General features: G+C 38.7%; 4 protein-coding genes across 5 annotated transcripts; 3 read left to right on the forward strand and 1 right to left on the reverse strand.

Annotated features, from left to right (window-relative positions):
• The first annotated feature begins 531 nt into the window (after positions 1-531).
• Positions 532-9,815, forward strand: LOC121804302 (amino acid permease 8-like). Its single transcript, XM_042203801.1, has 5 exons — positions 532-548; positions 8,177-8,223; positions 8,365-8,589; positions 8,654-8,747; positions 8,819-9,815. Exons 1-5 carry the CDS (start codon positions 532-534, stop codon positions 9,813-9,815), a joined length of 1,380 nt encoding a protein of 459 aa, XP_042059735.1.
• Positions 9,816-13,614: 3,799 nt separating this feature from the next.
• LOC121796086 (agamous-like MADS-box protein AGL62) lies at positions 13,615-14,307 on the forward strand. The gene has a single exon (XM_042194852.1). It carries the CDS (start codon positions 13,615-13,617, stop codon positions 14,305-14,307), a length of 693 nt encoding a protein of 230 aa, XP_042050786.1.
• A 2,273-nt stretch (positions 14,308-16,580) lies between these two features.
• On the forward strand, positions 16,581-18,233 carry LOC121803015. Its single transcript, XM_042202721.1, has 2 exons — positions 16,581-17,198; positions 17,292-18,233. Exons 1-2 carry the CDS (start codon positions 16,612-16,614, stop codon positions 17,974-17,976), a joined length of 1,272 nt encoding a protein of 423 aa, XP_042058655.1. The 5' UTR covers positions 16,581-16,611; the 3' UTR covers positions 17,977-18,233.
• A 315-nt stretch (positions 18,234-18,548) lies between these two features.
• LOC121795977 lies at positions 18,549-21,314 on the reverse strand. Of its 2 annotated transcripts, none has more exons than XM_042194658.1 (2): positions 21,102-21,314; positions 18,549-20,006 (listed from the first exon to the last, which is right to left on the reverse strand). In XM_042194658.1, exon 2 carries the CDS (start codon positions 19,950-19,952, stop codon positions 18,894-18,896), a length of 1,059 nt encoding a protein of 352 aa, XP_042050592.1. In that variant the 5' UTR covers positions 19,953-20,006; positions 21,102-21,314; the 3' UTR covers positions 18,549-18,893. The 2 variants fall into 2 exon arrangements, with proteins under 2 accessions (XP_042050592.1, XP_042050601.1); XM_042194667.1 differs by having other exon boundaries at positions 18,549-20,030.
• Positions 21,315-26,578: the final 5,264 nt, after the last annotated feature.

Genomic DNA, 26,578 nt, shown 5'->3' on the forward strand with positions numbered 1-26,578 from the left:
TGTGATTATGCGTTTCACGTTGATGTATGCCAAAGGGTTCGTATCGTTTATGATGGTGAACTTTGGGATGGGCAATATGGGAAAACGATGAAAGGAACGATAGGGCATGCATGAGTAATGTGTTGATAGAAAACTGATTGTGTTGTATTATGTGGTTATGATGTTGATAAGGGTTGTTGTGCGTACGTGCGTACGAAGAGCAAGGATTTCAATAAAGTTGTGAACCTTGTTTGTAAGCAATCGAGGTGGACTTTCTTTTACTAAACTCTTTTACGCTTTCAAAAGTATGATACAGTGTTATAAGGGTGGTTTAAAGTGTTATGTCATGCCATGATTGTTTTGATGTTGAGATTGTTGCCTGATGCCTAGTTCGTTTGAGCTTGCTCCGTTAGGCTATAGGGCTATGTGTGATGTTGAGATTGTTGTCTGATGTCTAGTTCGTTTGAGCTTGCTCCATTAGGCTATAGGGCTATGTGTGAAACAAATTCGGGTCTGAGTAGGGCCGCAAACCCTATCAGGCTGTGTACACAGATGGGATCGGGAGCCTTCCTTGCTAGTCGGCCGGTCTCGTGGGCGAATAGTGTGGCCACACTTTCGTCGCACTATGGTAAGAGGATGTGATTGATTGATTGTGGAGAAAGTGGGGAGATTGTTTTGACTGACCAATCTACGAAAATGTTTTGTGATACTCGATGATATTCTTTCTAAAATGTTAAAACTCGAGTTCACTATGGTATGAATGACATAACTTTTATCAAATATTTTGGTGTGTGTCCACTGAGTATGTCAAGTACTCAGCTCTGCATATATTTTCTTTATGTGCAGGTTGAGCGGTGATGTTGCGGCGGATGTTGAGTCGAGCCTTAAGAAATTCCGGATGCGTCGTGTCTTCATACATAGGCGCCTCCCTATGACTCTCTAGACACCTTTATTCTGCTGCCTTGTTTCGAATCGTTCTTGATAAAGTCTTTCGTTTTGCTCTACACTACTTTATGACATTAATTACCTTGAGATATTAACCCGCTGCTTAATTGTTTAATCGATTAAAACTTTTCTTTTGAAGCTTTGTTTAAGATGTTGTCTTTCATTGTTTTCCCCTTCTTCTTCCCCGCTCCTTAGTCCCTTCCCTAGTCACGATTTCCCCGTCTTTCCTATCCTTAGTAAGGGCGGCCGTGACACATGGGCCTCTCCTCTTATCACCAATTGGTTTTAAGATGGAAATCATGGATTTCTATCAGTTCTAATTATTGTCATTGAGAAATGTTTGATTAGATTGTTAAATAATCAACAACTCCATGCGTTTTATGTGATCGAGAGATGCATAGCATTGAGAAATGTTTGATTAGATTGTTAAATAATCAACAACTCCGTGCGTTTTATGTGATCGATAGATGCATTATCACCAATTGGTTTTAATATGGAACTCATGGATTTCTATCAGTTCTAATTATTGTCATTGAGAAATGTTTGATTAGATTGTTAAATAATCAACAACTCAGTGCGTTAGCATTGAGAAATGTTTGATTAGATTGTTAAGTAATCAACAACTCCGTGCGTTTTATGTGATCGAGAGATGCATAGCTAGAGAGAGGGCTTGGGTCCGTAGAATTAGGGAGTCGGACTTGAAGTGTTGGGAGGAGACTCCAACATTAGAGTCCGATCAACGTGTTAGATGCACCCGAGATGGGGTCTATCCAATCGTCCCGACCTTCATTTCCTATATTGTTTGAAAACCTTTGTTTATTTGCTTTCTTTGGTTTTTGGTTATTTGATTTTAATTGTCTTTGTTACTTAGTTTATTATTGTCTTTAGATAATAAAAATCAAAACCCCCCTTAATTAGTTTAAATAGTGTTTGACATTGCATCATAGTATTCATTCCAGCATTTGGTTTTCGAGGATCGAAAATTTTTACTTGCCACCGTACAATTGCGGGTGACGCTTTTGATTGCTAAATTAGCACGAGTCAACCATACCCTGGAAGACCAGTTCTTGGTGGCGGTGGCTGAGATGGTAAAGGCAGCTGCGATGGTAGAGGTGGAACTGCTTGAGGATACTGGAGTTGGGAAGGATGAGGAGGCATCCCTATGTTTGGCTGTCCGTCCACCTGGCTAGATGCTGTTGTGGTGGTGTAACCATAGGACGATACTGGAACTAGGCATGCACAAGGGTCGTAAACCGCCGGTTCCGGGTCCGAACCGGCGGTTCAAGGGTCGAGAAATTGCCGAACCTGAACCGGCCCGCCTAGCTCCCGGCGGTTCCGGTTCCGGTTAAAAAAACCGGCGGGTTACGCGGCGGTTCAAAACCGCCGGTTTTCGGCTTGAACCGCCGGTTCCGGGCCGGTTCGGCGGTTCGACGATTTTTTTTTTTTTTGCATTTTTCAACTTTTCAATTTTAATCAAATTAAATTACACTTTTCAAGTTTGTTTTTGTATGCAATGTGAGTAAATAAAATTGAAAAAAATACGGCTAAAGTTGCAATTTTATTGAAATTGCATGTTTACAAATTACACGTTACAAGTTACAACAATTACAAATTGAAAACATATGGCGGTCTTGAAGTCTTAAACAAAATTTAAATACAAATGAGACTACTAGTGAAGAACTAATTACAAATGACAAGAAACGACGTTGAAGTTCTTAAACGTATAAGTGTATTATATATATACTCTTAACCGGCGAAGAAGATCTTTCTACATAACTAAATTAAGGACACCTTTAGCAATTCAACTTTAAATGTTGAGTTTCGTCTAACAATCAACAATTATAGTAGAATTGTCAAAAGTTTCCCTCATTTAGCCGTATAGAGAAATATACTTCATCGACTAGAGTATATACAAATACAATTATGTAATTGTATTTGCATATTTTTAAAGTAGGAATTAATGGGAAAAAAAAGAAATAAAAGAAAAAGGACTTGAGCTCAACTTAAATTAAAAAATTTAAGTTGGGGTGCCTACGTATCCCAATTGCTCATTTGCATTAGGGAATCAAAGTCCACGTAGTTCTCTTACCTTACTTACCTATTTGGCTTGGCCGGCGGCGGTTGACGGTTGGCCTAATCTTCATCCCCGGAGAATTCATCTTGTGATCCCTCTTGACGATCATTCCAATCATTTTCTTGTTCTCGGACGTCAGCTTTGGCCCAATCATCAAGTAACATCACGGCTTCCATATTTTTCGCCGAGAGCTTACTTCTTGATTCATCCAAATTCAAATTTCAAATTTTCAAATTTTCAAATTTTCGGCCGAACCGCCGGTTTACCGCCTGAACCGGCGGTTCAACCACAAAACCGGCGGTTTTTCCACAAAACCGGCGGGTTGGTCCACGATTTTCCGACACAAACCGCCGGTTTCTGACTTCACCTAGCCCCTACGCCTGAAAAGCTTCCGGAACCGGCGGAAACCGGTCGGAACCGCCGGTTCAAACCGGCGGTTTTCGCCCAAAACCGGCGAACCGCCGGTTCATACCAATCCCTACTTTGAACCCCTACGAACCCCTACGAACCCTATGCCGTTCGACCCTTTGAACCGGCGGTTCGAACCGCCGAACCGCCGGTTTTGAACCGCCGGTTCACGGTTCAAGATATTGCCGAACCTGAACCGGCCCTTATGACCCTGCGACCCTTCTGCCGGTTCAACCCGCCGGTTCCGGGCCCGGTTCCGGTTCATGAACCGGCGGTTCCGAACCGCCGGTTAACCGCCGGGCCGGGTCGGTTTGTGCATGCCTAACTGGAACAAAAGAATAAGGGAAGCAGTTCTAATGAATTAACAGTAACATAGAAATAAGAAATAGATTATCTTACTTGCATTGACATGGGTGTAAGAGAACTTGGACCAATTATACAATGCTGGAAAGGTTTTGCCCATATGCAAGCAATTGATGAGAAAAAGTAATCAGTAGCAAGGAAAGAACTAAGGACAGAATGTAGCATCATAAGTATACAAGAGAAGGAAAAGGATGTAAAAGCAAACTATCCTAAAAATAGCAAGATATCTTAGAAAGAGCAGCTGAAAATTTAAAAGGAAAAGCATCTTGTGGTCCTACCTTGAGCTACAGACTTCCTTATATATTAAAAGTTACATGCTAAAGAATCAGGGGAACATATTTAAGAACCTTGAAATGTGACACCATAGGTATAAAGGTTAAACAAAGAGATTTTGAATAAGGTCTGAGAGCAGTATATATATGATAAAAGCATCTCGAATTACTTACCTGCAACCAAGTTCTGAAACAACAATGGAACACACTAAAAAAATTATCATATTAGTTTGAAACAGTCAACAGTCATTTGAATATTCATATAGTGGGAGAAACTGACAATCCAAAAAAACAACCTCAGAGTAATTTATAGAATGTTGATTAGACTAGATCAGCTATGAAACTGGCAAGAAGCTAGCAGAATGATCAGTAATGTAATATTTACGAAGTTATACTATTAGTCACGGTTGCATCTTTTCCTCCTGACAAACACCAAAAAATGTAGAAAAGGTGGCCGCATATGGTCCAATACCATAGATTTAGAAAAATGGGAGACAAGAAAGATAGGACAGGACCTATTAATCAAGAAGCAAACCCATAACAAGTAAAATGCATCTTCATAAATAATTCTAATCTTCCTATACCTAAGAGGTGACTTGAGTTACCAATGTCCATATTAATCACAGATTCACAGCAGGGGTGCATATACTCAATGGCAATATATTCACTTGACATATCCCAATCTGAAATTGGATGAAATTAAAAGTAAAAAGACCAGACTCCCCACTTCTAATATAGGAAACAATCAACTTAGCCAAAGTTTTCAGGATTTCTTCCTTTTTACAGAAACACTAATTTCACTTCAATCCTTACATCCTAAAGTTACATAAAAAAACACAAGTTCATAAGATGGATTACTGATCGAGACCACCAAACAAGATATCCACCACTTTCCATTGAAAAAAAACTTAAATAATACTAATTGTTAGTATTGTCTTGCTCATAGCAGTTATATGATAATGCTCAAAAGCATACACGCAATTCATTGTATAAAATAAAAGGCAAATTTTCATATTCCAAGAAGGAAAATTAAAAAAAAACAAATTTATGCTCTAATTCCTTCCATCATTCATGAATCCATTCAATGAAACACGGTCGAGATAAATGACTAAATTGGAGTAGAAACGAGGAAGCCACGTTTGCGAACGCAGCCACAGCGGTTGTGACATATAACTAATTAGAGAATAATTGGTGATTGAGATAGAAATAAATGGCGAGCGATTGACTCTGACATGAGTTGGGAATAGATTCATGAGGTTTAGAAAGAGGGGTTTAATTTGGATGATGACACGAAACTGAAAAAACGCACCATTATATTTATACGAGCAATTTCCCTCAAATTTTATAATTCTCCACTTTCCCAATTCAGTAATTTATCTCTGAAGAATTGTGTACTTTCCCAATTCAGTAATTCTCCACTTTCCCAATTCATGAGTTCTTTTCATTTGATGTTTCTCCTTTCATTATTCTCTTTCTTTAGTCATTGAATTGAATCTAGTAGTAGTATAGTGGAGTAGTATATTTTTGGTATATTTATAATTTTTTTTAGTAGCTCAATATTCCATGTTATCCCAATTGAGAAAATATGATCAAAAGTGATTCAATGCTTTTTTTTTTTCTTTTTCTAAAATACTTGTTCAATGTACTCCATTAATGTAGTACATATAGTTTTTTAGTTTGGAAAGCTTGTAAGATTTAAATGTGTGAAGTGGGCTTGGCAATATTTTGATCACGTTGTGTTTTAATCCAACCATAAGATTGGGTAAATGAGGCTTGTCAATTAGGCCAAGTTGGGAGTTCCCATCAAGCCAAACTATTCCACACTTTCAATACACGAATATATTAGAAATGTTGTCCCTCGCCTTAATCACTCAAACAAAAATGCAAGTTTTTTGGCTTGGAGGGGATAAACCTTTGTTGAAAGAATATAACTGAGGTATTAATCGAAACATGTTGCTACCTTATATTATTCATATTTCATGTTAACTTTATAATATGGCTAATTCCTATTTGTGTATTTTCCATCATTTTGGTACTCTCTTAATTATGAGTGCTGTTCGATTTTATGTTATTGCTGATTCTAATTCGTGCTCTCATATATTCTATGTTCGAGATGATATGGCCAGGAAATTAAATTATACTTTGATTTATTTTAATTGACGTTTTACAAATTCATAAAGAAAATTCATAATTTAATCGATATAATATTTTCCCAATTAACGTCTCTGAATCATATGATTAATTTTTATAAGGTTGTTGAAATGTATTAGACTTGTGTTGTTGAAATTGAAGGTTAACTAACATGCATATATATATAAGTGGAAAAAGGAAATGGGTTCTTAATTATGATTATATCACTGTAACATCTCGATTACGTAACATTATTTTAATATGAAAGGAAACTTAAAAATTATGTTTCAATTATACTTAGATTAATTTACACATAATATTCTGTTAATTAAAATTGAAAATTCGTGGACAAAAATTTTATTTTCGATAAGCGACAACATTATTACTATTCTTTTTTCTAATAGAGTACTCCACTTTTCTAACAATATACACGAGTGACAGGTTTAATTTCATTCCCATACATAACATATTCCTACATCCTACTAATATAAGATCGTCCACAAACAGAATAAGAAGATCATATGTACACATTATTTTACATTTATTTTGAAAAAACATAAAATAATGGAAACAGAAAAAAATGCACCAAATTATATTTTCATTATGCTCCATTTTGTTAGCTCAATATATGCAAAATAGGTCACTACAACTCACTTGCGATTTATTAAAAGATTGTTTTATACTATTTCGTATAAACAAAAATCTCAAGATAACCGCCATATTTTAATAGCTAGTATAATCCAAAACAAACTAAGAGCATCCGCAACGGCGGCCATCACGGCGGATGTCCGACCGGCGTGTCAGAAGTCCGCGCGGGACGTCCGCCATTAGGCAGCAGAGAGGCGGACGTGGACGTGCGTTGCGGACACCGGAGTTCCGCGGCATTCCGGGGACGTTCGTCGTGACGTCCACCATTGCGGTGCCACGACGGACGTCCCGGCTGACGTCCCGATTTTTTTTTAACTATGTATTTTTTTAATAATTATGTATGTTTTTTTATTTTAAATAAAGTGGTTGCATTATTCGTGTCGAAATTTTAATTCCGTAAATTATTTAATTTGGTGAATTTGTGAATTTTTATTATTGTGGATCTCCGTCGGGATGTCCTTGGGGATGTCCGCCATTGTGCAGTGGGATGTCATTATGACGTGACAGTGCAGTGGGATGCCCTGATGACGTGGCAAGAGGTGTTTTTGGGAAGTCCGTCGGGACATCTGTCCCACTGTGGATGTTCTAAAAATGATCACCGTTTTATCTAAAAATAACCATTGTATGTAGTTCCGTTTTATCTAAAAATAATCATTGTATTTAGTTTATCCAGCTCATTAAGATTCAATTTTGCATCGATCACAGCCCTACAATATATATAGGGTATAAATCATAAAAATGATCAGGTTAAACGTAAGAAAATAATTGATACTTTTGTCTAAATCAAGTGTCAATGAGACATTGGATACATTCATAGATTGAGCAAATAAAATGAGTGGTGAATAATACACTTAGACCAAGTATTAAGTACATTATTAAAAAAGAATTAATTAACCGTAACCAAATCTTAACGCCGTATATCATGCATCTATCCAACAATAAATATAGGCATGCATCCATCGGTTCACAAAATTTGCAGATACAAAGGTTTATGATAATTCAAAGCTGCCTCATTTCAATCTAGCCTTCTTCCTAAATTTTCACTCTTTAGATAAATTCGTTCACTTCCATGTTTCAACCTTCCCATTTTGAAATAAGAGCTAGCTTACATAAAAGCCCTACCTATAGTTAAGCCCAATTTGGTGATCATTTGGCTTTATTTTTCATTTTATTTTAATAAATGTTAGTTCTAATACTAATGCAAATCTGAGAGTGAAAAATCAGTGAGTTTCACAATGAATATCTTCCTCTATTTTAATTGTCGTGCGACGTTTCATATTTCATTTATTTTTATCTTCCAGTTATTGAGAATTATGAATGTAGAAAGTTCGAACATCGAAGCCCCGCCGGTGCCGGGAAATGATGCATCCAAATTCGATGAAGATGGGCATCCAAAAAGAACTGGTAAATTTCATTTTTATTTTTATTTGATAATTTTCTTGTTCTCTGTATATTTGGTTCTGAGCAAATGATTTTATTGTTATTCTGTATGATTCAATAAAAACAATCTGTTAAATCGGTGGTTTCTATTGGAGTGCGAAAAAGGAACGGTGTGGTCAGCAGGGGCCCACATAATAACAGCAGTTATCGGGTCGGGTGTATTGACATTGGCATGGGCCATCGCTCAAATGGGTTGGATTGTAGGGCTGACTGTACTCCTGGCCTTCTCAATTATCACTATGTTCACCTCGACCTTACTCGCCGACTGCTATCGCGCCGCTGACGGCACCAGAAATTACGTCTACAAAGACGCCGTCAAATCCTATCTAGGTAAAATAAAATCTCACTAATGCTTCATTTCACAATCTCACAGTAATCACCTGATGTGATGCAGGAGGCATCAAATATAAGTTTTGCGGGGTGGTTCAATACAGCTATCTTGTCGGTGTGACGATTGGATACTCGATCACAACCGCTATCAGCTTGGTGTAAGCCTGCAATTTGCGTTTCTCTCTTGTCTCTCACTTTCTCTTCATAGATACTACTCTTGTTTTTGTAGGGCGATGAAAAAATCATTGTGCTTTCACAAGCATGGACACAACCATGATTGCACATTGTCCAACAATCCTTTCATTGTGCTATTCGGATTGATACAAATAGTTATCTCCCAAGTCCCCAACTTTCACGAGCTCGCATTTCTCTCCTTCATCGCGGCCATTATGTCATTCAGCTACGCCTCCATCGGCCTCGGCCTCTCCATCGCCAAGATCACGGGGAAAAAACACGCCCCCACTAGCATCACAGGAAAACCGATCACCGATTCCTACTCCGCCGAGGAGAAGATGTGGAGCTGCTTCGCCGCGATCGGGAACATCGCATTCGCCTACGCCTTCGCCGTCGTCCTGATCGAGATCCAAGACACGATCCGATCAGGAGCGCCGGAGAGCAAGGTGATGAAACGCGCCTCCGTCGTCGGGATCCTAATCTCGACGGTTTTCTACATGCTGTGCGGCGTGCTAGGGTACGCCGCCTTCGGCAACGCCGCTCCGGGGAACTTCCTGACCGGGTACGGCTTTTACGATCCGTACTGGCTGATCTTAACGGCGAATCTGTTCATCGCCATCCACCTGTTCGGGGCGTACCAGGTTTTCGCCCAGCCGGTCTTCGGGGCGGTGGAGGGGTGGTGCAGGCGGAGGTGGCCGGGGAACACGTTCGTGAGCAAGGAGCACAAGTTGGGGAGATTGAGGGTGAATCTTTTTCGGGTGGTGTGGCGGAGTGTGTACGTGGTGTTCACGACGCTGGTGGCGATGCTGCTGCCGTTTTTCAATGATTTTGTGGGGCTGCTGGGTGCGATATCGTTCTGGCCACTGGCGGTGTTCTTCCCAATCGAGATGTACATGGTGAGGGCCAAGATCTCGCGGTGGTCGTGCCGGGGGTTCTTCCTGCAGGTTCTTAGCGGATTCTGCCTTGTCGCTTCGCTGCTCGCTGGCGCCGGGTCTATTAGGGGGCTTGTTCACTCCCTCAGAACCTTCGAGCTTCTGCAGTCGCGATCGTGATTGTTGGATTGGTTGACATTAATAAATTATATCATTTCGATTCTGTATTTGTATATATGTACATATTGTGATTAATTGGTGATTATGTTATACTATCTGTTTAGTACAAAATATTATCGTTATTCACATATTTAACTTATACAAATTGGTAAATGACACCAGATTTAATACACAATTGATAAAAGTAAAGAGGGGAAATGATGGAAGTAGTATTTAGTGGATTGTCAGATCCACACTATTAGTAGTGTTTAAAATTTTTCATTTTTAAAATTAATCTACTTTTGGTGGACTATTTAAAAGAGTAAAATTAGTCTATTTTTGAGTGACATATATCTTGTTTAGTATAGTCTAACAATTCTTACTCAACTCTATGAAATGTGTGCTTCTGTCCACCTTATTATGTGTACTGATGGTCGAACAATATTTTGTGGTGTGTTATGTGAATGGAGAAAATAATAAAAGATATAAAGAGAAAATAAAGTAGATAAGAGTATTTATATTTTAACAAAAAATAGAAATCGACAACAACTGCAGGCACTTCAGGCCGAGCCAAGAGAGGACCCGACTTCGCCCCCACACACACAACAATACCATTGCTACGACAATGCTGCTTGGAAAGTAGAGGACAGGGACGGAGATAGCATATGCGAAGCCGCCGCTTCAGCGGGGGCTTGGCCCGCCGTCCTCCTTGTTTCATCTATAATGTTTTTGGATTTTGTTTCTAAAGAGAGATGGACGGGAGAAAGAAGATGCAAAAGAGAGAAAGAGGAAAAGAATAACAGAGGAGTATAATTATGACCTAGGGAACAGAAACCACTCGTTTATAATATCCCTTTTCTTGTTTTGTGTGATTAGGAGTATATATATGATTTCTTAATTATTGTGATTATTAGTTTATGAATATACTGCCATCTTGTTCTTCTTATTTTTAAAAAATGTTTTAAGAATCAATTACTACTTGTATCATTTGAAATGTTACGTATCAATTTATTTATTAATTTTTTTGTTTACGATATTTTGTTAAATATTTTCTCACTCTTACTTTCCCCAATCATAAATAATAAGAGTCTTTTTTAATTAAAGATAACACATTTTCTCATTCTTACTTTTCCCTTTCTCCTATTTTATTATCTTTAATTTTTCATCTTTCCTACTTTATTACTCCATTTGTCACATTTCATTTTTACCATAAATAGTAAGTAAGTCTCACATTCTACTAACTCACTTCACTCACATTTTATTATGAAACTAATATAAAAAAGTGGGTCATATATTCCACTAACTTTTTCAATCTACCATTATTTACATTTCTTAAAATTCGTGCCTACAATAGGAGTGACTCCCACTATTGTGGGATGTAGTGAGTATCTTTTTATTTAATATACATCTTTTTTCTTAATCTTTGTGCCGAAAAGAAATGCATCACGCATCCTGCCATATTTGTTGTAAAATTTCAGCACCGGCTCATTTTCTGTTCTAGTTCTGTCCCTGGTAGAGGACGTATGTGGTAGATGAGAATTAACTGGAAGGGGTTAAGGAGTATCAGTACAATTTCGGGACGAAAATTTTATTAGAATAGATAGGGAGTAACCGAATTTCGCATTTGTTTCTTCTACTTTAAGGACGATGAAGAAAATTTCGTTTTGTGGAAATAAATGAGAACGATGTTTAGCAAGTCGTCAATTAATTTTTGAAGCATGTTTGTTGCAAGAGAAAACCGAACAAAGCAAATTAATAAAACTATTAACTTGGGCTGACCCAAGTAAAATTAAACCAAAGTCCAAATGTCAAAGTAATTACAAAAAATGGGCCATTAATTTACAACCATTTTGGAGCCCAATACATCGAATAATTTGGTTGAGCCCAAATATTCCTCCTTCACATAAGTTGCGCCTTTTCTCATTCACCAGCAAACTAAGAATGTGTTGCAGAAGACTTGATACAGACGGATGAATGATGCCACAAACAAGGTGGATGAACCGTTTAATAAGTCGTGGATGGAAATGACTGACTCCATAAACGAGTGTGTGAGTTTGTTTTGTAAGTCAGTTAAAAGTAACAATGAATTGAATCAATTGATGATTCAAGAGAGATCAACTCACGATAAAATATTTTGATAAATGTTTGTTTTTCATCCATCTCTTATGGTGGGGTCTTTATATAGACGCTAATTCTAAGACATAAGAAAATAAAACTAAAGGAAACAAAATAGGAAAGAAATAAAATAAAAGAGATTCACAATTGATAGGAGAGCAAAGAATATCAAAACTAATTAATATTGGTCAATAACATTCCATTTATTATTCTAATTAACTAGAAAAGCAAATAAATATTAAAATATTTAAAGAATTAATTTAAGAAACCCTAATTTATAGAAGGAAAAAAATCATTGCTAATTAATGTCAAATCCTTTTATTTTCACTACAACAAAAAAACCGCTAAAGATATTTTTAATACACTTAAGGATGCTAATTTGTGTTTTTTAAATATACGACCAACGATTCAAAAAACGTCTTTATTGGTAGTTTTCCAACTAAAATTTGAGGACGCAAATGAAATCGTTCCAAAAAAATAAAAGATTAAGTTAATTTGTCCTTAATTTAGGAACACTTTCTTTTGCGTCTCAAATTGTTGTTATTTTTAAAAAAATTTCAAATCCAGTTATTGTGTCTCAATTTTTGTGTCCTTAAAAAAATTGTTTTTAGTTTTTGTTAAATTACATGTTATTAAATATACTCCATATGTCCCATTTATTAAGATGTCCATATCTTCTTATTACTCTGTTAAATGTCCATTTTATATTTCAAAAATCTCTTTTCTCTCACCTCGCTAAAATAAATTCAGTTAATTATTTTTTCTATCTTTTATGAAGTATAGCAATTCAATCTAAAATCTAGTTCTAGTTAAGAATTTGGTTGTTTTAAATAGGACGAATGACCGCAATGTTTTTTGTGAGGAGGCGAATAATCTCTGACAGGCGTTTAAGTTGTAACATATGATTTCTGCTCCCCGACCCCATTATTTTGCCATATATATAGCTTGGTTTCAAAACTTGTAGCTCCCACTTAATGACCATATCCCTTCTACCTTTCCTTAACTATGTAATCACAACTATTACATTTCTATATTCCATTTATGTATTATTAGTTTAACTAATATTTCAAGACTAGCTATTATAAACTGGATTACTATAGTGTATATAGCGATACAGAACATGCTTATACAGTCATACTGAGTTTGAATTTGTAAAAGCGCACACACACTGTTCTTCATATATTTAACATAACAGAATTAATTAAAATATGTTCGTAGATTCAAAATAAATAAATAAAAAAAACTACAAAGAGTACATTGATCAGTAAATTACACGGAGTAAATCCATTTGAGACTTTCGATTAAAAAAAAAAGTTTGCTAGTGAGAACTTAACGATCTATACTCTAAATATCCATTCCTTGTAGATGAACCTAACTCAACGTTCATTTGAATTTAAACCCTTAGTTAGCCATTCATTATTCGTGGTATCTACACTCCAATCTTGGAGTTTATTTGAAAGCGGGGTGTAAACTGCAATTATTTAACACTTGGCAAGAAAACGAGTAAATTTGGACAGAATCAACTGCATTAATTACTCAAATATTTGTTTCCATTTACACAGTCGTTCTATTCTTGCAATCAAAGATTATAAAGATCCCCTAATTTTGCCCTAAACCTTTAGTTTGTTAACTCCTCTTCCAAAAACCAACCTTCCATTTCTCCAAATTCTCCAAATCCTCCAAATCAAATAAGTTAACAACAAAGATGGTGATCTTGAAAGAGAGCGGCGGGAAGAAGACGACGCAGGGGCGGAAGAAGATCGAGATCAAGAAGATTGAGAACTTGAGCAATCGCCAAGTCACCTTCTCGAAACGGCGGTTGGGGCTGTTCAAGAAGGCGAGCGAGCTGTGCGTCCTGTGCGGCGCGGAGATCGCCATCGTCGTCCACTCCCTCGGCAAGCGCGTCTTCTCCTTCAATCACCCCTCCACCGGCGCCGTCATCGACCGCTACCTCGGCGGCGAGAGGGAATTCGACGCCGCCCCCGCGGTCAACACCAGGGAATTCAACCGCCACTACTCTGACGTGTCCAATCAGTTGGAGCTGGAGAAGCAGCGGAGGGACTTGATTGAGGAGGCCAAGAGGGCGGAGGGCGGAGGAGAAGTGTTCTGGTGGCATCAGGGTGTGGAGGAGATGGAATTGAATGAATTGGAGCAGTACGCGGAGGCGCTCGATGAGCTCTTGAAGAATGTCGACCTGAGGACTAATGATCTCATGATTTCGCACTTGCTTCCGTCGGCGGTCGCCTCCGACGATGCGGCGGCGGGGGGGCTGTGTGTGGCTCAGAATCAGATGGGGAATAATTTCGATTACGAGAATTTCATTGCTCCTAATCAAGGGCTGGACATGGTCGGTTTTGAAGGGAGGAAGACTTCTTCTCCTGCATGGCTCAATTACTAGGAATTAATTCAAGTTATGTTTTCTCTAATTTGTTTATGCATCTGTTTCTCTTCTAGCAAATATTAATGTCACGTATTAATGTTTGGACAGGAATTCCCCCTTTTTCTTTCTATTGATATGGTTATCAGAGCATCAATCTAGGGTTTCATTAATTAATATCAATATTCAATATATAGCCCTATTACTTGATTTTCGAGATGTTCGTTAAATTGAAAAATTATTCCGATTATAGTGTGTGATTGTGTGAGTTTTAGGATGTGACATACTTTTTCAAAAGAGTTGTTATGTTTGATTATTTGAAGTTTGGATCATACGATTTGTCTTTGATTAATTAGTACTCCGTTAATTACGTTTTTTATTGAGGTCAATGTTTTAGATTAAGTCCAGTTAGTTTAGTGAATTTAAAATTTCACACTATTTTCAGAATATTTGAAAACGCATGAAATCCAGTACATGTATATAGGAGTATATGTTTCGTACTCTATAATTTTAGAGTTTTAGTTCATTATACTCTGTTAAGTGTTAAGCATATTAGGCGGTAGACATGTTTTTACGGACAAAACTAATTATGGTCAGGAATTTTGAGACTGCAAGATAAGAACATCATGATGTGTTCGAAGTGTCTTTCTCTTATCGAAGTTGTGAAGTTACATTTTCTTTTATCTAAGTTGTGTAGTTTACACACATTAAATTGTTACTTTTAGTTCTGTTTCTACATCTTCATCTACATTTTTATTCGTTTAAATAAATCTCTACTTTTCATTTTTATAAGACATACTCAACTGATCTGTCAAAATCATTAACTACATGCATATTAACATTATAAAATGTTGTCTTGATTAACATTAGAAAATGTTTTTGTACATGTAGCGATAGTAAAAGCACTGATCAAATCCAAAGAACTAAACATACATGAAAGATGAGCTAGGCTAGTACCATTATTCGTTTCCAAATCGTCTATATTATAGTACTATTTCTTTATTCTGAACTACGCACAAGACGAAATCATTAATAATTAAAAGTTTATACCACGCACACATTATTACTATCGTTTTCTAATAATATGGAGTACTATCAAATAGTAGTATTATTTCTGAAAAGCCCTAACTAAGCGGAAATGATTGAAAATGAGTGGACCAGTGGCTTTATGAATTGAGGACAACCGCAGGGTTTTATTATTACAAGAATACAACCAGGGATAGTTGTCAATAAAGTCGTCTTCGGCCTAATCAAAGCCTTACATTTAAAATATTAGTAGTATTTCATAATAGTACTAGCTAAACAAATGGTGTTTGCTTTCATTTTAGTAGCTGAAAAAATATATTTCGTGAAATATATTTTATGAGATTTATGAGATTGAATCTTAAATCTTAATCTTAGATGGATAATCATATAATAATAGTCATTGTCACATCTTCCAACTAAAATAATTTAACAATTTAATCTTAGAAGGATAATCTTATGATAATGAGTTATAGCAATAACATGGCACCTTATTTTCCGTTGTTCCTTACAAATATATTTTGCTACAAGTTTTCGTTATTTTTGTAATGGTTCATGTCAGATTGGGAAATTTATAAGAAAGAGATCCTGGATTTTCGAAATATGATAATCCGCTCTTTACAATCGAGCATGTAAAGGAACATGATAAGAAACTCCAAATAGAAAAAAAAAGAAAGGAAGAGAAACAGAAAAGAGAAAAACCTAAAGTCAAAATGGGGCATATACAGAGTATTGGTAGCATTGAATAGTACTCCATCTTTTAAACCTAATAATTTATAAAAAAAATGCATGATGCAATTAATAATCCTCCTACTATGATGTAAAACGGAGCACCATAAGCTAAAATCATGTAGGTGTGATTGTCATTTGTCACTACGTGATTGTTAATTAATTAGCACTTAAAACAAAATGAAAGTAGAATTTTACAACTAAAATGGGGATTAAGTTGGTGTCATGGAAAAGTTGTGAGTGAAGAAAGTTGGGTGAAAAGTGGAATCCCAATCCAAGTCGGCATGATCAAGTCGAGTGATGGGCATCCCAAATTGAGACAGCTGTCGTCCTTAAAAAAACACACATGGCTGTACCGCAGCTGTCCAATCTCAAACAAGCCAATCACATCCTCATCACAAAACGACAAAACCCAAACCCGCGATTCCCATTGCTGGCACTCATCGCTACGTGCATCCCCCCGCACGCTCGCTCGCCCATGCCCATGCCCATGCCCATGCCCATGCTTATGCTTATATACACCTCTCTCATTTCTTCATTTTTCCCTTCTCTTTTTTGTTTCCTCCAATCAATATGGATCCTTGCCCTTACGTGCTCATCGCCGTTGGGGATTTGGCCTTGAATCTCCCGCACAAATCCCACCTCTCCTTCTACTCCAAATTCAAGCTCAGAGGATTCCCCTCTCAACTCTCAGACCTCCCATGCGGCGGCGCTGCCGATGCCAGGATCCATGCTTGCTTCACTTTGAACAAGTCGGAGTTAGAGAAGCTGGTTGAAAAATCCTCCAAATTTTCTCGTCTGAAGATCAAGATTTACGGGCGCAGCGGTGACGAGGGCAGCGGGTGTGGGTTAGTGATGAAGAGTAGTAAGATGTTAGGATGCGTTGAGGTGCAGTTGGATGTCAAGAGTATTGTCGAGAGCAGCGGATACAACCGCGCCTGCCCCATCCGGAACGGGTGGATCCCAATCCGGAGCGGGGCGGATGTGAAGCTCCACTTGAATGTGCGGGCCGAGCCCGACCCGAGATTCGTGTTCCAGTTCGACGGAGAGCCTGAGTGCAGCCCGCAGATCTTCCAGATCAACGGGAACCTCGTCAAGCAGCCTGTCTTCACCTGTAAATTCACCTTCCGAAACTGCAGCGAGAGGAATTCAAGATCCAGGTAAAACACAAATTTGAATTGATATATCCATAAATTGAATTAGTAGTCGCAGTATTTACTAACCTGTATTAGTATCATTCAATTCGATCACAGATGCTCGATTTCGACATCAGAGCGTGGCGCGAGAGCGTGGTGTTTGGGTTCGAATTCGGAAGAAGGAGAGATTCGAGAAGAGAGGAAGGGGTGGTCGATCACTATCCACGATCTATCGGGGTCGCCGGTGGCGGCGGCGTCGATGGTGACGCCGTTCGTGCCGTCGCCCGGCGCCGACAGCGTGGGGAGATCGAATCCAGGGTCGTGGCTGATCCTACGGCCGGGGTACAGCGCGTGGAAGCCGTGGGGACGCCTCGAGGTCTGGCGAGAGAGCGCCAACGTCTGCTATCGCTTCGAGCTCATCCCCGACGGCGCCATCGACGCGATACCACTCGCCAGTTCCAACGTCAGCGCCAAAACAGGAGGGAAATTCGTCGTCGACATCACAACGGGCCCCACCCCCATGGCTAGTCCAAGCAGCAGCTTCGATTTCAGCTCCGGGTGCGGGTCGTCGTCGGCGTCCGGGTCAGGATCATGGGCGCACCTGCTGTACCGGGGGTTCGTGATGTCGTCGACGGTGGGGGGAGTGAAGCCGGTGGTGGAGGTGGGCGTGCAGCACGTGACTTGCACGGAGGATGCGGCCGCGTTTGTGGCCCTTGCTGCCGCAATGGATCTCAGCATGGATGCTTGCCGGCTCTTCTCGCAGAAGCTGAAGAAGGAACTAAGGCAACCGGATCTTTTCTGAACCATTTCGTGTCGGGTCGGGTCGGGTGACTGACTGATACATTCGGATGAAGTCACTATTGGACCGCAACCTTGTTGCTACATACATTAATTTATTTTCATTTTTAGCATAACCATTGTTGTGTTATGCTCGTCTCTGGACTGTTGTGTTGTGATCTACATCTTGAGTTTCTGTACAGTCATCGGGAGTTTATTGTTTTTCTAAATGTACATTTCTTTATTTCTTTCTACATTAATAATGGACGTATTTCTTTAATATTCACCTTCTTTTTTTTAAAATTATGCGCAGAGGTATCCTATGAAACTAAAACTTCATATGGCAGATGAAGTTATTTTATTAATCAACTGTTGCTTTCCTGTCAATTTTATACTATTAAAAACTGCTGCACTCTGCACAGTGAATGTGAGCTGGTTCTCTACATCCAAACCCTCCCCAAAGATCCGACCCCTCAATATATATCGAATGCATAATAGAGGAAAATGATCTCTCACCATAAGGTTTACATATACATTTCATTTCTATAAGAATTGCATTTATTTGATAACCAGGGAGTTGGTCTTGGAATATCCAGATACAAATACAATCATATCATATCATATTCCAATGAAAAGAGGAAACTGTTTCATCAACATAAAGCATACTGAACAATTGGTTATGCAGAGATGAAAGCATTATATCATCATGTAATCAAACTACATATCATCATCTTGCCTAACATACCTGAAATTGTATTATGAGATCTTTACAACATTTTGTCTATGAAACCTGAACATCTAAAAGCTAGGCGTCATGACTTCAGCTCATGAATAATGGACCTGCAGTATGTGAAGCTACAGTATATCTTCATCCTGCAGCTTCATTTCCACCTGTATTTCAGGGAGACTATAAAGATCTTTTGTCACTTGAATCACACAGTATCATTCTTTTGTATGTTCGTTCCATCTTCCAGAGTTTGGAGAAATTGTCAAGGTTGTTTTACTCCGACTTTTGGGTTCAGTGTGACCTGTTGATTTAGAGTCTGCGAGATAATTTTCCATGCCTAAGGTAGAAGCATTCGCCTGCTGAAGACCAATAGTTTTTAAGTTGGATCCTTTGGTTGATGTGCCTTCAGTAGCAATTCTCTGGTCCTGATCTAACTCGGTCACACTCTCAGTGAAATTTTGCTCCGATGACTTGGGAATTTCTGCTGAGACATCAGTTGTGCTGTTGCTTGATTCTAAATTATTATCAGTAGGTGCTTCTGTCAACGATGAGCCCTTCTCTGAACTGTCCAAATTGTTTTCCTCAGTTGTAATATTTGTCACAATTTGTGTTGCACTTGATGGATTGGCATCAGCAGATATTTCACCACCATTCACCTTCAACCATTTCTTTATCTCACCATCATATAATTCCTCGCCACGATTTTCTTTGTTTTTCTGTTCCAAAATGTGTTCAAGGTGTTGTTGATCAAAGATTCGCACAACTCCTTCCTCATTTTCAGCCATTCCAGTGTGGTTATCATGAGTCAGGGAACTTGATGCACCACCATCCTCATGGCTACTCTTATCACCTCTTTCATGATCCACAGACGTCTCCTGCTTTCTGCCATTACTATCATCACCTATTTCTCCTTCACTTTCTCTGACAGTACCATCTTCTCTGGCCCCATCAGTTATGTCAGCCTCTTCTTGATCAACCTCTGCATCTAATTTCTCTTCTTCATGCTCGTCTTCTTCAGTGGCATCCTCTTCAGATACAGTCTCGTCATACATGGGATGAATAGTCTTCCTTCTGATCCTTATAAGTCCACCAATACTTCCTCTGTTCAGAAACTCTTTTTCATCACTTGCTTCAAATTCTTCATTCTTATCATGAGAACGCTCAACTTGGTAAATCAACCAAAAGCATATAGCAACAAGTAAGCTAATTCGCAGAGCATACTTAAGCTTGATTCCCCTATTTCTCTGGTTCCTACTATAGTACTGCCTGTACATAATGAATTCCACCAAGATGATTGCTTGCTCACTGCATTCTGTTGCTGCTAAAGGCTACAGCACAATACAGGATAATCACTGACCGAAAATAAGCAGGAAATAAGAATCACAGTCTCTCAGTGATGTTAAAGAAATAATACACCTGATGGGCCATAGTATAGATTTGGACACAACAAAACACAATCTCTCAGTGATGTTAAAGAAAACAGATAGTCAACTATATCTTATTTAGCTTGGAGATGCACAGATTGTGCTATGCGAAACTCTACATGAATAATTTCAATAGCTCAAAATTCTACGGTCACGTGTATCTATCTATGTCCATGAATCAAGAATGAATATTATGATTCCTGTTTCCATCAACAAGCTTTTCGAGGCATCTATTCAAACAGGAGAACAAGTAGGAGGTTTCTCAAATCTATTCATCCTACAAGTAATCTCTAGCCCATGTCAAAGATGAATACTCTTCTCAATTAATAAGGGATTGATCATCTAGAAAAACCATACTATTGTTGCTTATTGTAACTAAATATTAGGCGACAACATTTTCCAACAACCTGCAGCTGCTATTGACTGAACAGAGTGCACATGCAGCAATGTGATAAGTTGATTGAAATATCAAATATTGAATTATACTTAACAAAACTCATCATTCCCTTTCGTTTCTTTCTATTGACAATCACCACAATTATAACTAACTGGAGACTTAGAATGGAGAGAACTAATCCCCATACTCTAATTAAACTCCTCATATTCTCAATCACAATGCTCTTTCAGCTTCTTGATTTTAGTACTACCAGTCAACCAAAAAAACAGAGAATAACAGTGTAAAAAATGTCACACGCATTAAAAATTGCAGAATATCAAAACCCTGCAAAGTAAACCAAGAAACTCCACATACCCTTCCTAATTCACTAACTAAGAAATTCTTGAACTGAAACCCCAAGAAATCGAAGTCGGATAATAACAACAAATACAAAAAATCAAGGGCACCACATGTAATTTCAGCAACATGAAACGAGCCGATGACTTAACATACTAAAAACTCGAAGTAAAACAGTAGATTTAATTTAGAGAAACTTTACAGAAATACTCGATTGAAGATCAATAATTTCTTATTTACAGAAACCGAATGAGGAAGAAAATTACCTGAAGAAGCAAGTAAGAGGTTGCCGGTGGCTACAAACTCCAACGGCAGATAAGATTGTGAAAATTAACGCGGGCAATTTGTTATTGAGCTTGCTTGTTCAGTGAAAAGCGGTGGAATCAAGTTGGAGAAACGTTACCCCCATTTTCGCACTCATCATCTTTCTTTGATCAAGTTTTGCGGCAGTTATATTTACTGTTATATCACTTCAACTAATTTTTCAAGTCTATCAGCTGCTATAACAATAAAATATATTTAAACTTATTAATATATTCACGAAGCTTCGAACACGAATATTAAGTCATACACGTGATTATAATTTTTAAAGAGCTTCATTTGTTAAAAAATTAGGTACTACTACCACTTTTCTCATAAGAGGGTAATACAGAGATATATATCCGAGAGATAATATGGTTGTATTTCTGTATATTTTGTGTTCAATATTTCTCTCTCATATAGAAGAGAACATACAATATTTATGCCACTTCTATAGGAGAAAAATAGAGTAAATAAGGAATAATATAATCTTATTTCTGGACTACATAAATTACATATTAATTTGTACATAATATCTTTCTTGCTTAAGTATACTTTTTTCTTGTGCATATTGTTTCATTTTTTGCTTGAGACTCCCATTCAAATTGAGCAACGACATCTCCGATACTCAACTTGATTAAAACTTCTCTATAGACTTTCGTGTTGACTGCCTTGGTCAATATGTTTGTAAATTGTTCCTCGGATGGGGAGCATTAAGGCAATCCTAAATTAGAGTCACACCATACATCCAATCTCGTACTGACACGTGGCATGGAACATGCAATATTGTAAACACTAAAATGCAATATACATTTGTGAAGCTGTAGATAGATTTCCGCAGATTGCATTTTACTTGTAGGCATATTGCATTTTATATTGTTGAGTTTTGTATTTAACATAAATTGTCTACAATGCAAAATAAACTACTCCCTCCGTTTTTTTAAAATAGCAACTCTTTCCATTTTAGTCTATTCTTTAAAAATAGCAACTTTCAAACTTTCTATTTTAGGAAATCTTTAGAGCATCTGCAACAGTGGACGGACGGCGTCCGTCCGTCCGTGCCAGCGAGCAGCTGACGTGGCGGCACGCGATTGGGCAACGACATAGCCATTGCCTTTGAATTTTTTTTTTAAATTAAAAATCGGTTTTTAATATAAAAAACTAATTAAAAATAAAAAAAATTTACACTTCCCAAAAAAAATATATCCGTTTTTATACCATTTTCCATCATTTTTTATTTTTTTTTTATTTTTTTCCCCCAAAAATACACATTTTCATTTATAAATACCCTACTTTCACACCCAAAAATTCACCCCACACTACACAATTCTCATCTACACTCTCTAATTTCCATTCTCATTCTCATTCTCATCTTCATTCTCTCATATCCATTCTCAATCTTTCTTCCACTCCTACAACATAACAATATCCGGCCAAGGCGATGACCCCCCGCCCTCCCACGGTTGGAACCCCGAATGGTTCGGTTCACAACCGTTTCCTAGTCTGGAAACGGAATATTCGGCCCCTCCTCAAACCCAAAGTTCGGGCGTTCCGGGTGGCTACCGGCCATACCCAATCGACGACCAAGGTGCCCCCGAAGAGCGATACGGGTGGACACCGGAGCCTAGGCCGACCGCCCCCTCCCAAACTCCGACTCCTCCTACTCGCGGTGTCCGCACACCGTACACTCCGGCGGAGATGGATAAATTGTTCACGGCGTACTTGGAAATCTTCGAAGATCCGGTGGTTGGCAGGAACCAATCCGGCGATCACTTTTGGTGGCGCATCGTTCGCCGGTATAATGAAAACCGGTTGCCGGGAACAATCGAGCGCAACGAGAGTATGATGCGCAATGACATCTACCGAGCCAACGATGAAATTGGCAAGTTCAATGGCCTTTTCCTACAGGAAGAGCGGAATGCGGGGAGCGGTTGGAGCGAGGTCGACATCATCACTGCCGCGTTGAGCACCTACCATTTGGCAGGAGACGCGAACGCACCCGAAGTATATGGGAGGCGTAACATCCTCCTCTAGCGGCTCCTCCAAACGGTCAAGGTCGGTATCCCTATCGGACGCCGGCTCAGAAGAAGTGGCTAGCCAACTTGCCGGAGCTAACTTGGGTAGCCCCGACGCCGGCCCGAGCGGTTCCCAACGCCGGCCGCAAGGAAGGAAGAAGGCGACGGCCAACCGCCGATGCTCTAGTTCCCGCTCCCGTTCGCGTTCCATATGCGCCACCTCCACCCCCCACCAACTCGTTGTGGCAGCTTTTGGCCCAACTCAATATGGCCGATAGGTTCACTATGACACCCTCGCAACTTCGATCGCACGAGGCCATGATATTGGGCCTCCAAAGACAATTGGGGGTAGTGCCGCCGGATGAGTAGTCGTCCACGGGGGTATTTTTAGCTTTTAATTATGTAATTTTTAATTTTTAGGAGTTTAATTATGTAATTTTTTATTTTTAGGTATTTTTAGTATTTTAATTATGTAATTTTTAATTTTTAGGATTTTAATTATGTCTTTTTTTTCTTTATTTGTAATTTGTAATATTTATTGTGGTTTTTTAATGAATTTTAATTTTATGGAAATGTTTTTGTTTAATTGAATTTTAAATTGAATTGTGCTCGTCCTTGCGGCAGAGCACAGCTTTGGGTGTTGTGCTCTTGCCAGAGAGCAGGCAGAAAAAGTGGAGTCGGGCTCACAACCATACTCGCTGGCAAGAGCACGATTGTGGGTGCTCTTACACTCCTACACATCAATTTATTTACCACTTACACCACTAATAAAGTGAGCCCCATAATCCACTAACATTAATTTCATTAGTGTTAGATATACATTTGTGAAGCACTAGATAGATTTCCACTAACATCCAATTTCGTACTGACACGTGGCATGAAACATGCAATATTGTAAACATTAAAATGCAATATACATTTGTGAAGCTGTAGATAGATTTCCGCATATTGCATTTTAGTTGTAGGCATATTACATTTTATATTGTTGAGTTTTGTATTTAACCTAAATTGTCTATAATGCAAAATAAACTACTCCCTCCGTTTTTTAAAAATAGCAACTCTTTTCATTTTAGTCCGTTCTTTAAAAATAGCAACTTTCAAACTTTCTATTTTAAGAAATCTTTACACCCCTATATATCAATTTATTTACCACTTACACCACTAATAAAGTGGGCCCCATAATCTACTAACATTAATTCCATTACTTTTTTCTCTTCCTCTCTCTTACTTTACCAATTTTTCTCTTCCTCTCTCTTACTTTTCCAATTTTTCTCTCCCTCTCTCTTACTTTACCAAATTATGCATTAAAACTTGTGCCGTTTCAAATGTTTCTATTTTTAAAAAACGAAGGGAGTATATATAAATGCAATTCATCTATATATAAAATGCAAATTAAGTAATCTATGTCTACAATGCAAAACTCAATAATATAAAATACAATATGCCTATAACTAAAATACAATCTGTTGAAATCCATCTGGCTGTTCTACAAATGTGTGTTGCATTTTAGTATTTACAATATTGCATGTTTCGTGCCAAGTGACAGCAAGAGACTGGATGTAAGTTGTAACTTTAAAATTAGTTACTCAATCTTTTTCATATTAATAGAGTCATTTTTCTATTTTGGAAAGTTCCAAGTTAATTGAGTCATTTCTATTTTTTGGCAAAAAATAATTCTCGTTTTTACTTTATTCTCTCTTACTTTTTTCACTATCCATTTAACACATTATTCTTAAACTCTGAGCCAAAAAGAAATGCATATGGAACAAAGGGAGTACTTTTTAAGCACATCCCCATGCATATATGTTTACATAGGGGTGTGATCCATTCTAACTTTTTTAAGTTGCTAACTCATCAATGTAGTGTGTTAGCAAGAAATCAGGAAGAAATCAAGAGGATTATACACAAGAATATTTACCAAAGATAGAATACAATTAATGTAATTTAGGTTTACCTTATTTATGTAATTTGTAGCCTATATAAGTTGCATACTCTATGTACATTACTATCATCGAATAGAATGATCTTCATACCCAATTTCTATCATAGCTAATTATCTTCATGGTACCAGAGCAGGAAGCTCTTAGGCTCAGAAAATTTCTCATCATAGCCAATATACCAATCCCGACCTTCCGGGCATAGACCAAGATTACCCGAACCAGAACCAGAAACCTACAACAAAATCATGTCAGATACAAAGGACGTGAAAGACAATACAGAACCAGATCAGCCGACGAACTTGAAGAACAGCAAGAATGTCACCGTGGCATTCAAGCTCAATGGAAAGAACTACCCGTTGTGGTCTCGACTTATGAAAGTCAAGATCGGAGGCCGAGGGGCCTATTCACATATCCGAAGCGAACCCCCAGAACCCGGGAGCAAGGGTTATGACGATTGGGAAGAAGACGACTTGGTGGTGTTTTCGTGGATCGTCGACAACATTGAAGACGAGATAATTGCCGACTTCGCACACCACTTGACGGCCAAAGCATTGTGGGACAGCCTCGCAATCACGTTCGAGAATAAAGCAGATAAGTATCTAATATACGATTTGGAGGAGAAAGCAATAACAATCAGACAGGGAGATCTTGATTTAGAGACATATTACCGAAGAATCAATGGATTATGGATCAACATTGATCGATGCCAAAAACAACCCATCACGTGTTGCGATAAGGGCATCAACCAATACAGAGTCCATTCGAATGAGAAGAGACTATTCAAGTTTCTGACCGGATTGAATCGGGAGTACGATTCAATCAAACGAGAGATCCTCAAAGAAGATCCTTACCCATCAGTCGAAGCAGCTTACGGTTGGGTGAAGACGGAGGCGGCTCGACGAAACATCATGCCACCGGCATCGTCTCCACCCACCGAAGCCATCGGCAATTACGCCGGGGATACATCATCTGGGGGAATTGGGAGCGGGTTCGCTGCCCAGAGCCAACACCCTCCGCGACATGGACAACCACCGCGACACGGACAACCACCGCGTCCCGCAGCCACCGGCCGACCAGGGAATCGACCAGATACGTCGAAGCTCTGGTGTTCACATTGTGGTAGACAGAAGCACACGTATGAGACGTGTTTTAAGAGATTGGGGTACCCGGAGTGGTGGGAAGAAAGGCAGAAAGCGAGAGCACCTCAATTCCAGGCCAAATTAACCGTCGAAGTTAGCGAGGAAGGGATACCGAAGCAAATTGGCGTCGGTAATCATGGGGGAAATGGTGGGAACGGACCAACGGTGAACCCAGGAGCTCAACCCGGCAGCGGCAACGTGCGGGGAGCCGGCAATTTCACCGGACGCACGGAAACAGCGGGAGGAACAGACGGAAGGGTTGGCGGCTCAAATAAAGGAGGTAAAGGGTTTGGTGCTATACCAAACCCTAATAATTTACACAAATTATATTTTCCCCCACACAAGTTTC

This window comes from Salvia splendens, chromosome 1 (assembly GCF_004379255.2).
Source record: "Salvia splendens isolate huo1 chromosome 1, SspV2, whole genome shotgun sequence".
NCBI classification, from domain to species: Eukaryota; Viridiplantae; Streptophyta; class Magnoliopsida; order Lamiales; family Lamiaceae; genus Salvia; species Salvia splendens.

Bases quoted from the DNA above. Each gene is read 5' to 3' on its own strand.
- LOC121804302 (XM_042203801.1), top strand. The intron at 8,590-8,653 runs GTAAAATAAAAT...GATGTGATGCAG, and splicing joins CGCCGTCAAATCCTATCTAG to GAGGCATCAAATATAAGTTT. The intron at 8,748-8,818 runs GTAAGCCTGCAA...TTGTTTTTGTAG, and splicing joins ACAACCGCTATCAGCTTGGT to GGCGATGAAAAAATCATTGT.
- LOC121796086 (XM_042194852.1), top strand. From the start codon at position 13,615: ATGGTGATCTTGAAAGAGAGCGGCGGGAAGAAGACGACGCAGGGGCGG.
- LOC121803015 (XM_042202721.1), top strand. From the start codon at position 16,612: ATGGATCCTTGCCCTTACGTGCTCATCGCCGTTGGGGATTTGGCCTTG. The intron at 17,199-17,291 runs GTAAAACACAAA...ATTCGATCACAG, and splicing joins GAGAGGAATTCAAGATCCAG to ATGCTCGATTTCGACATCAG.
- LOC121795977 (XM_042194658.1), bottom strand. From the start codon at position 19,952: ATGTACAGGCAGTACTATAGTAGGAACCAGAGAAATAGGGGAATCAAG.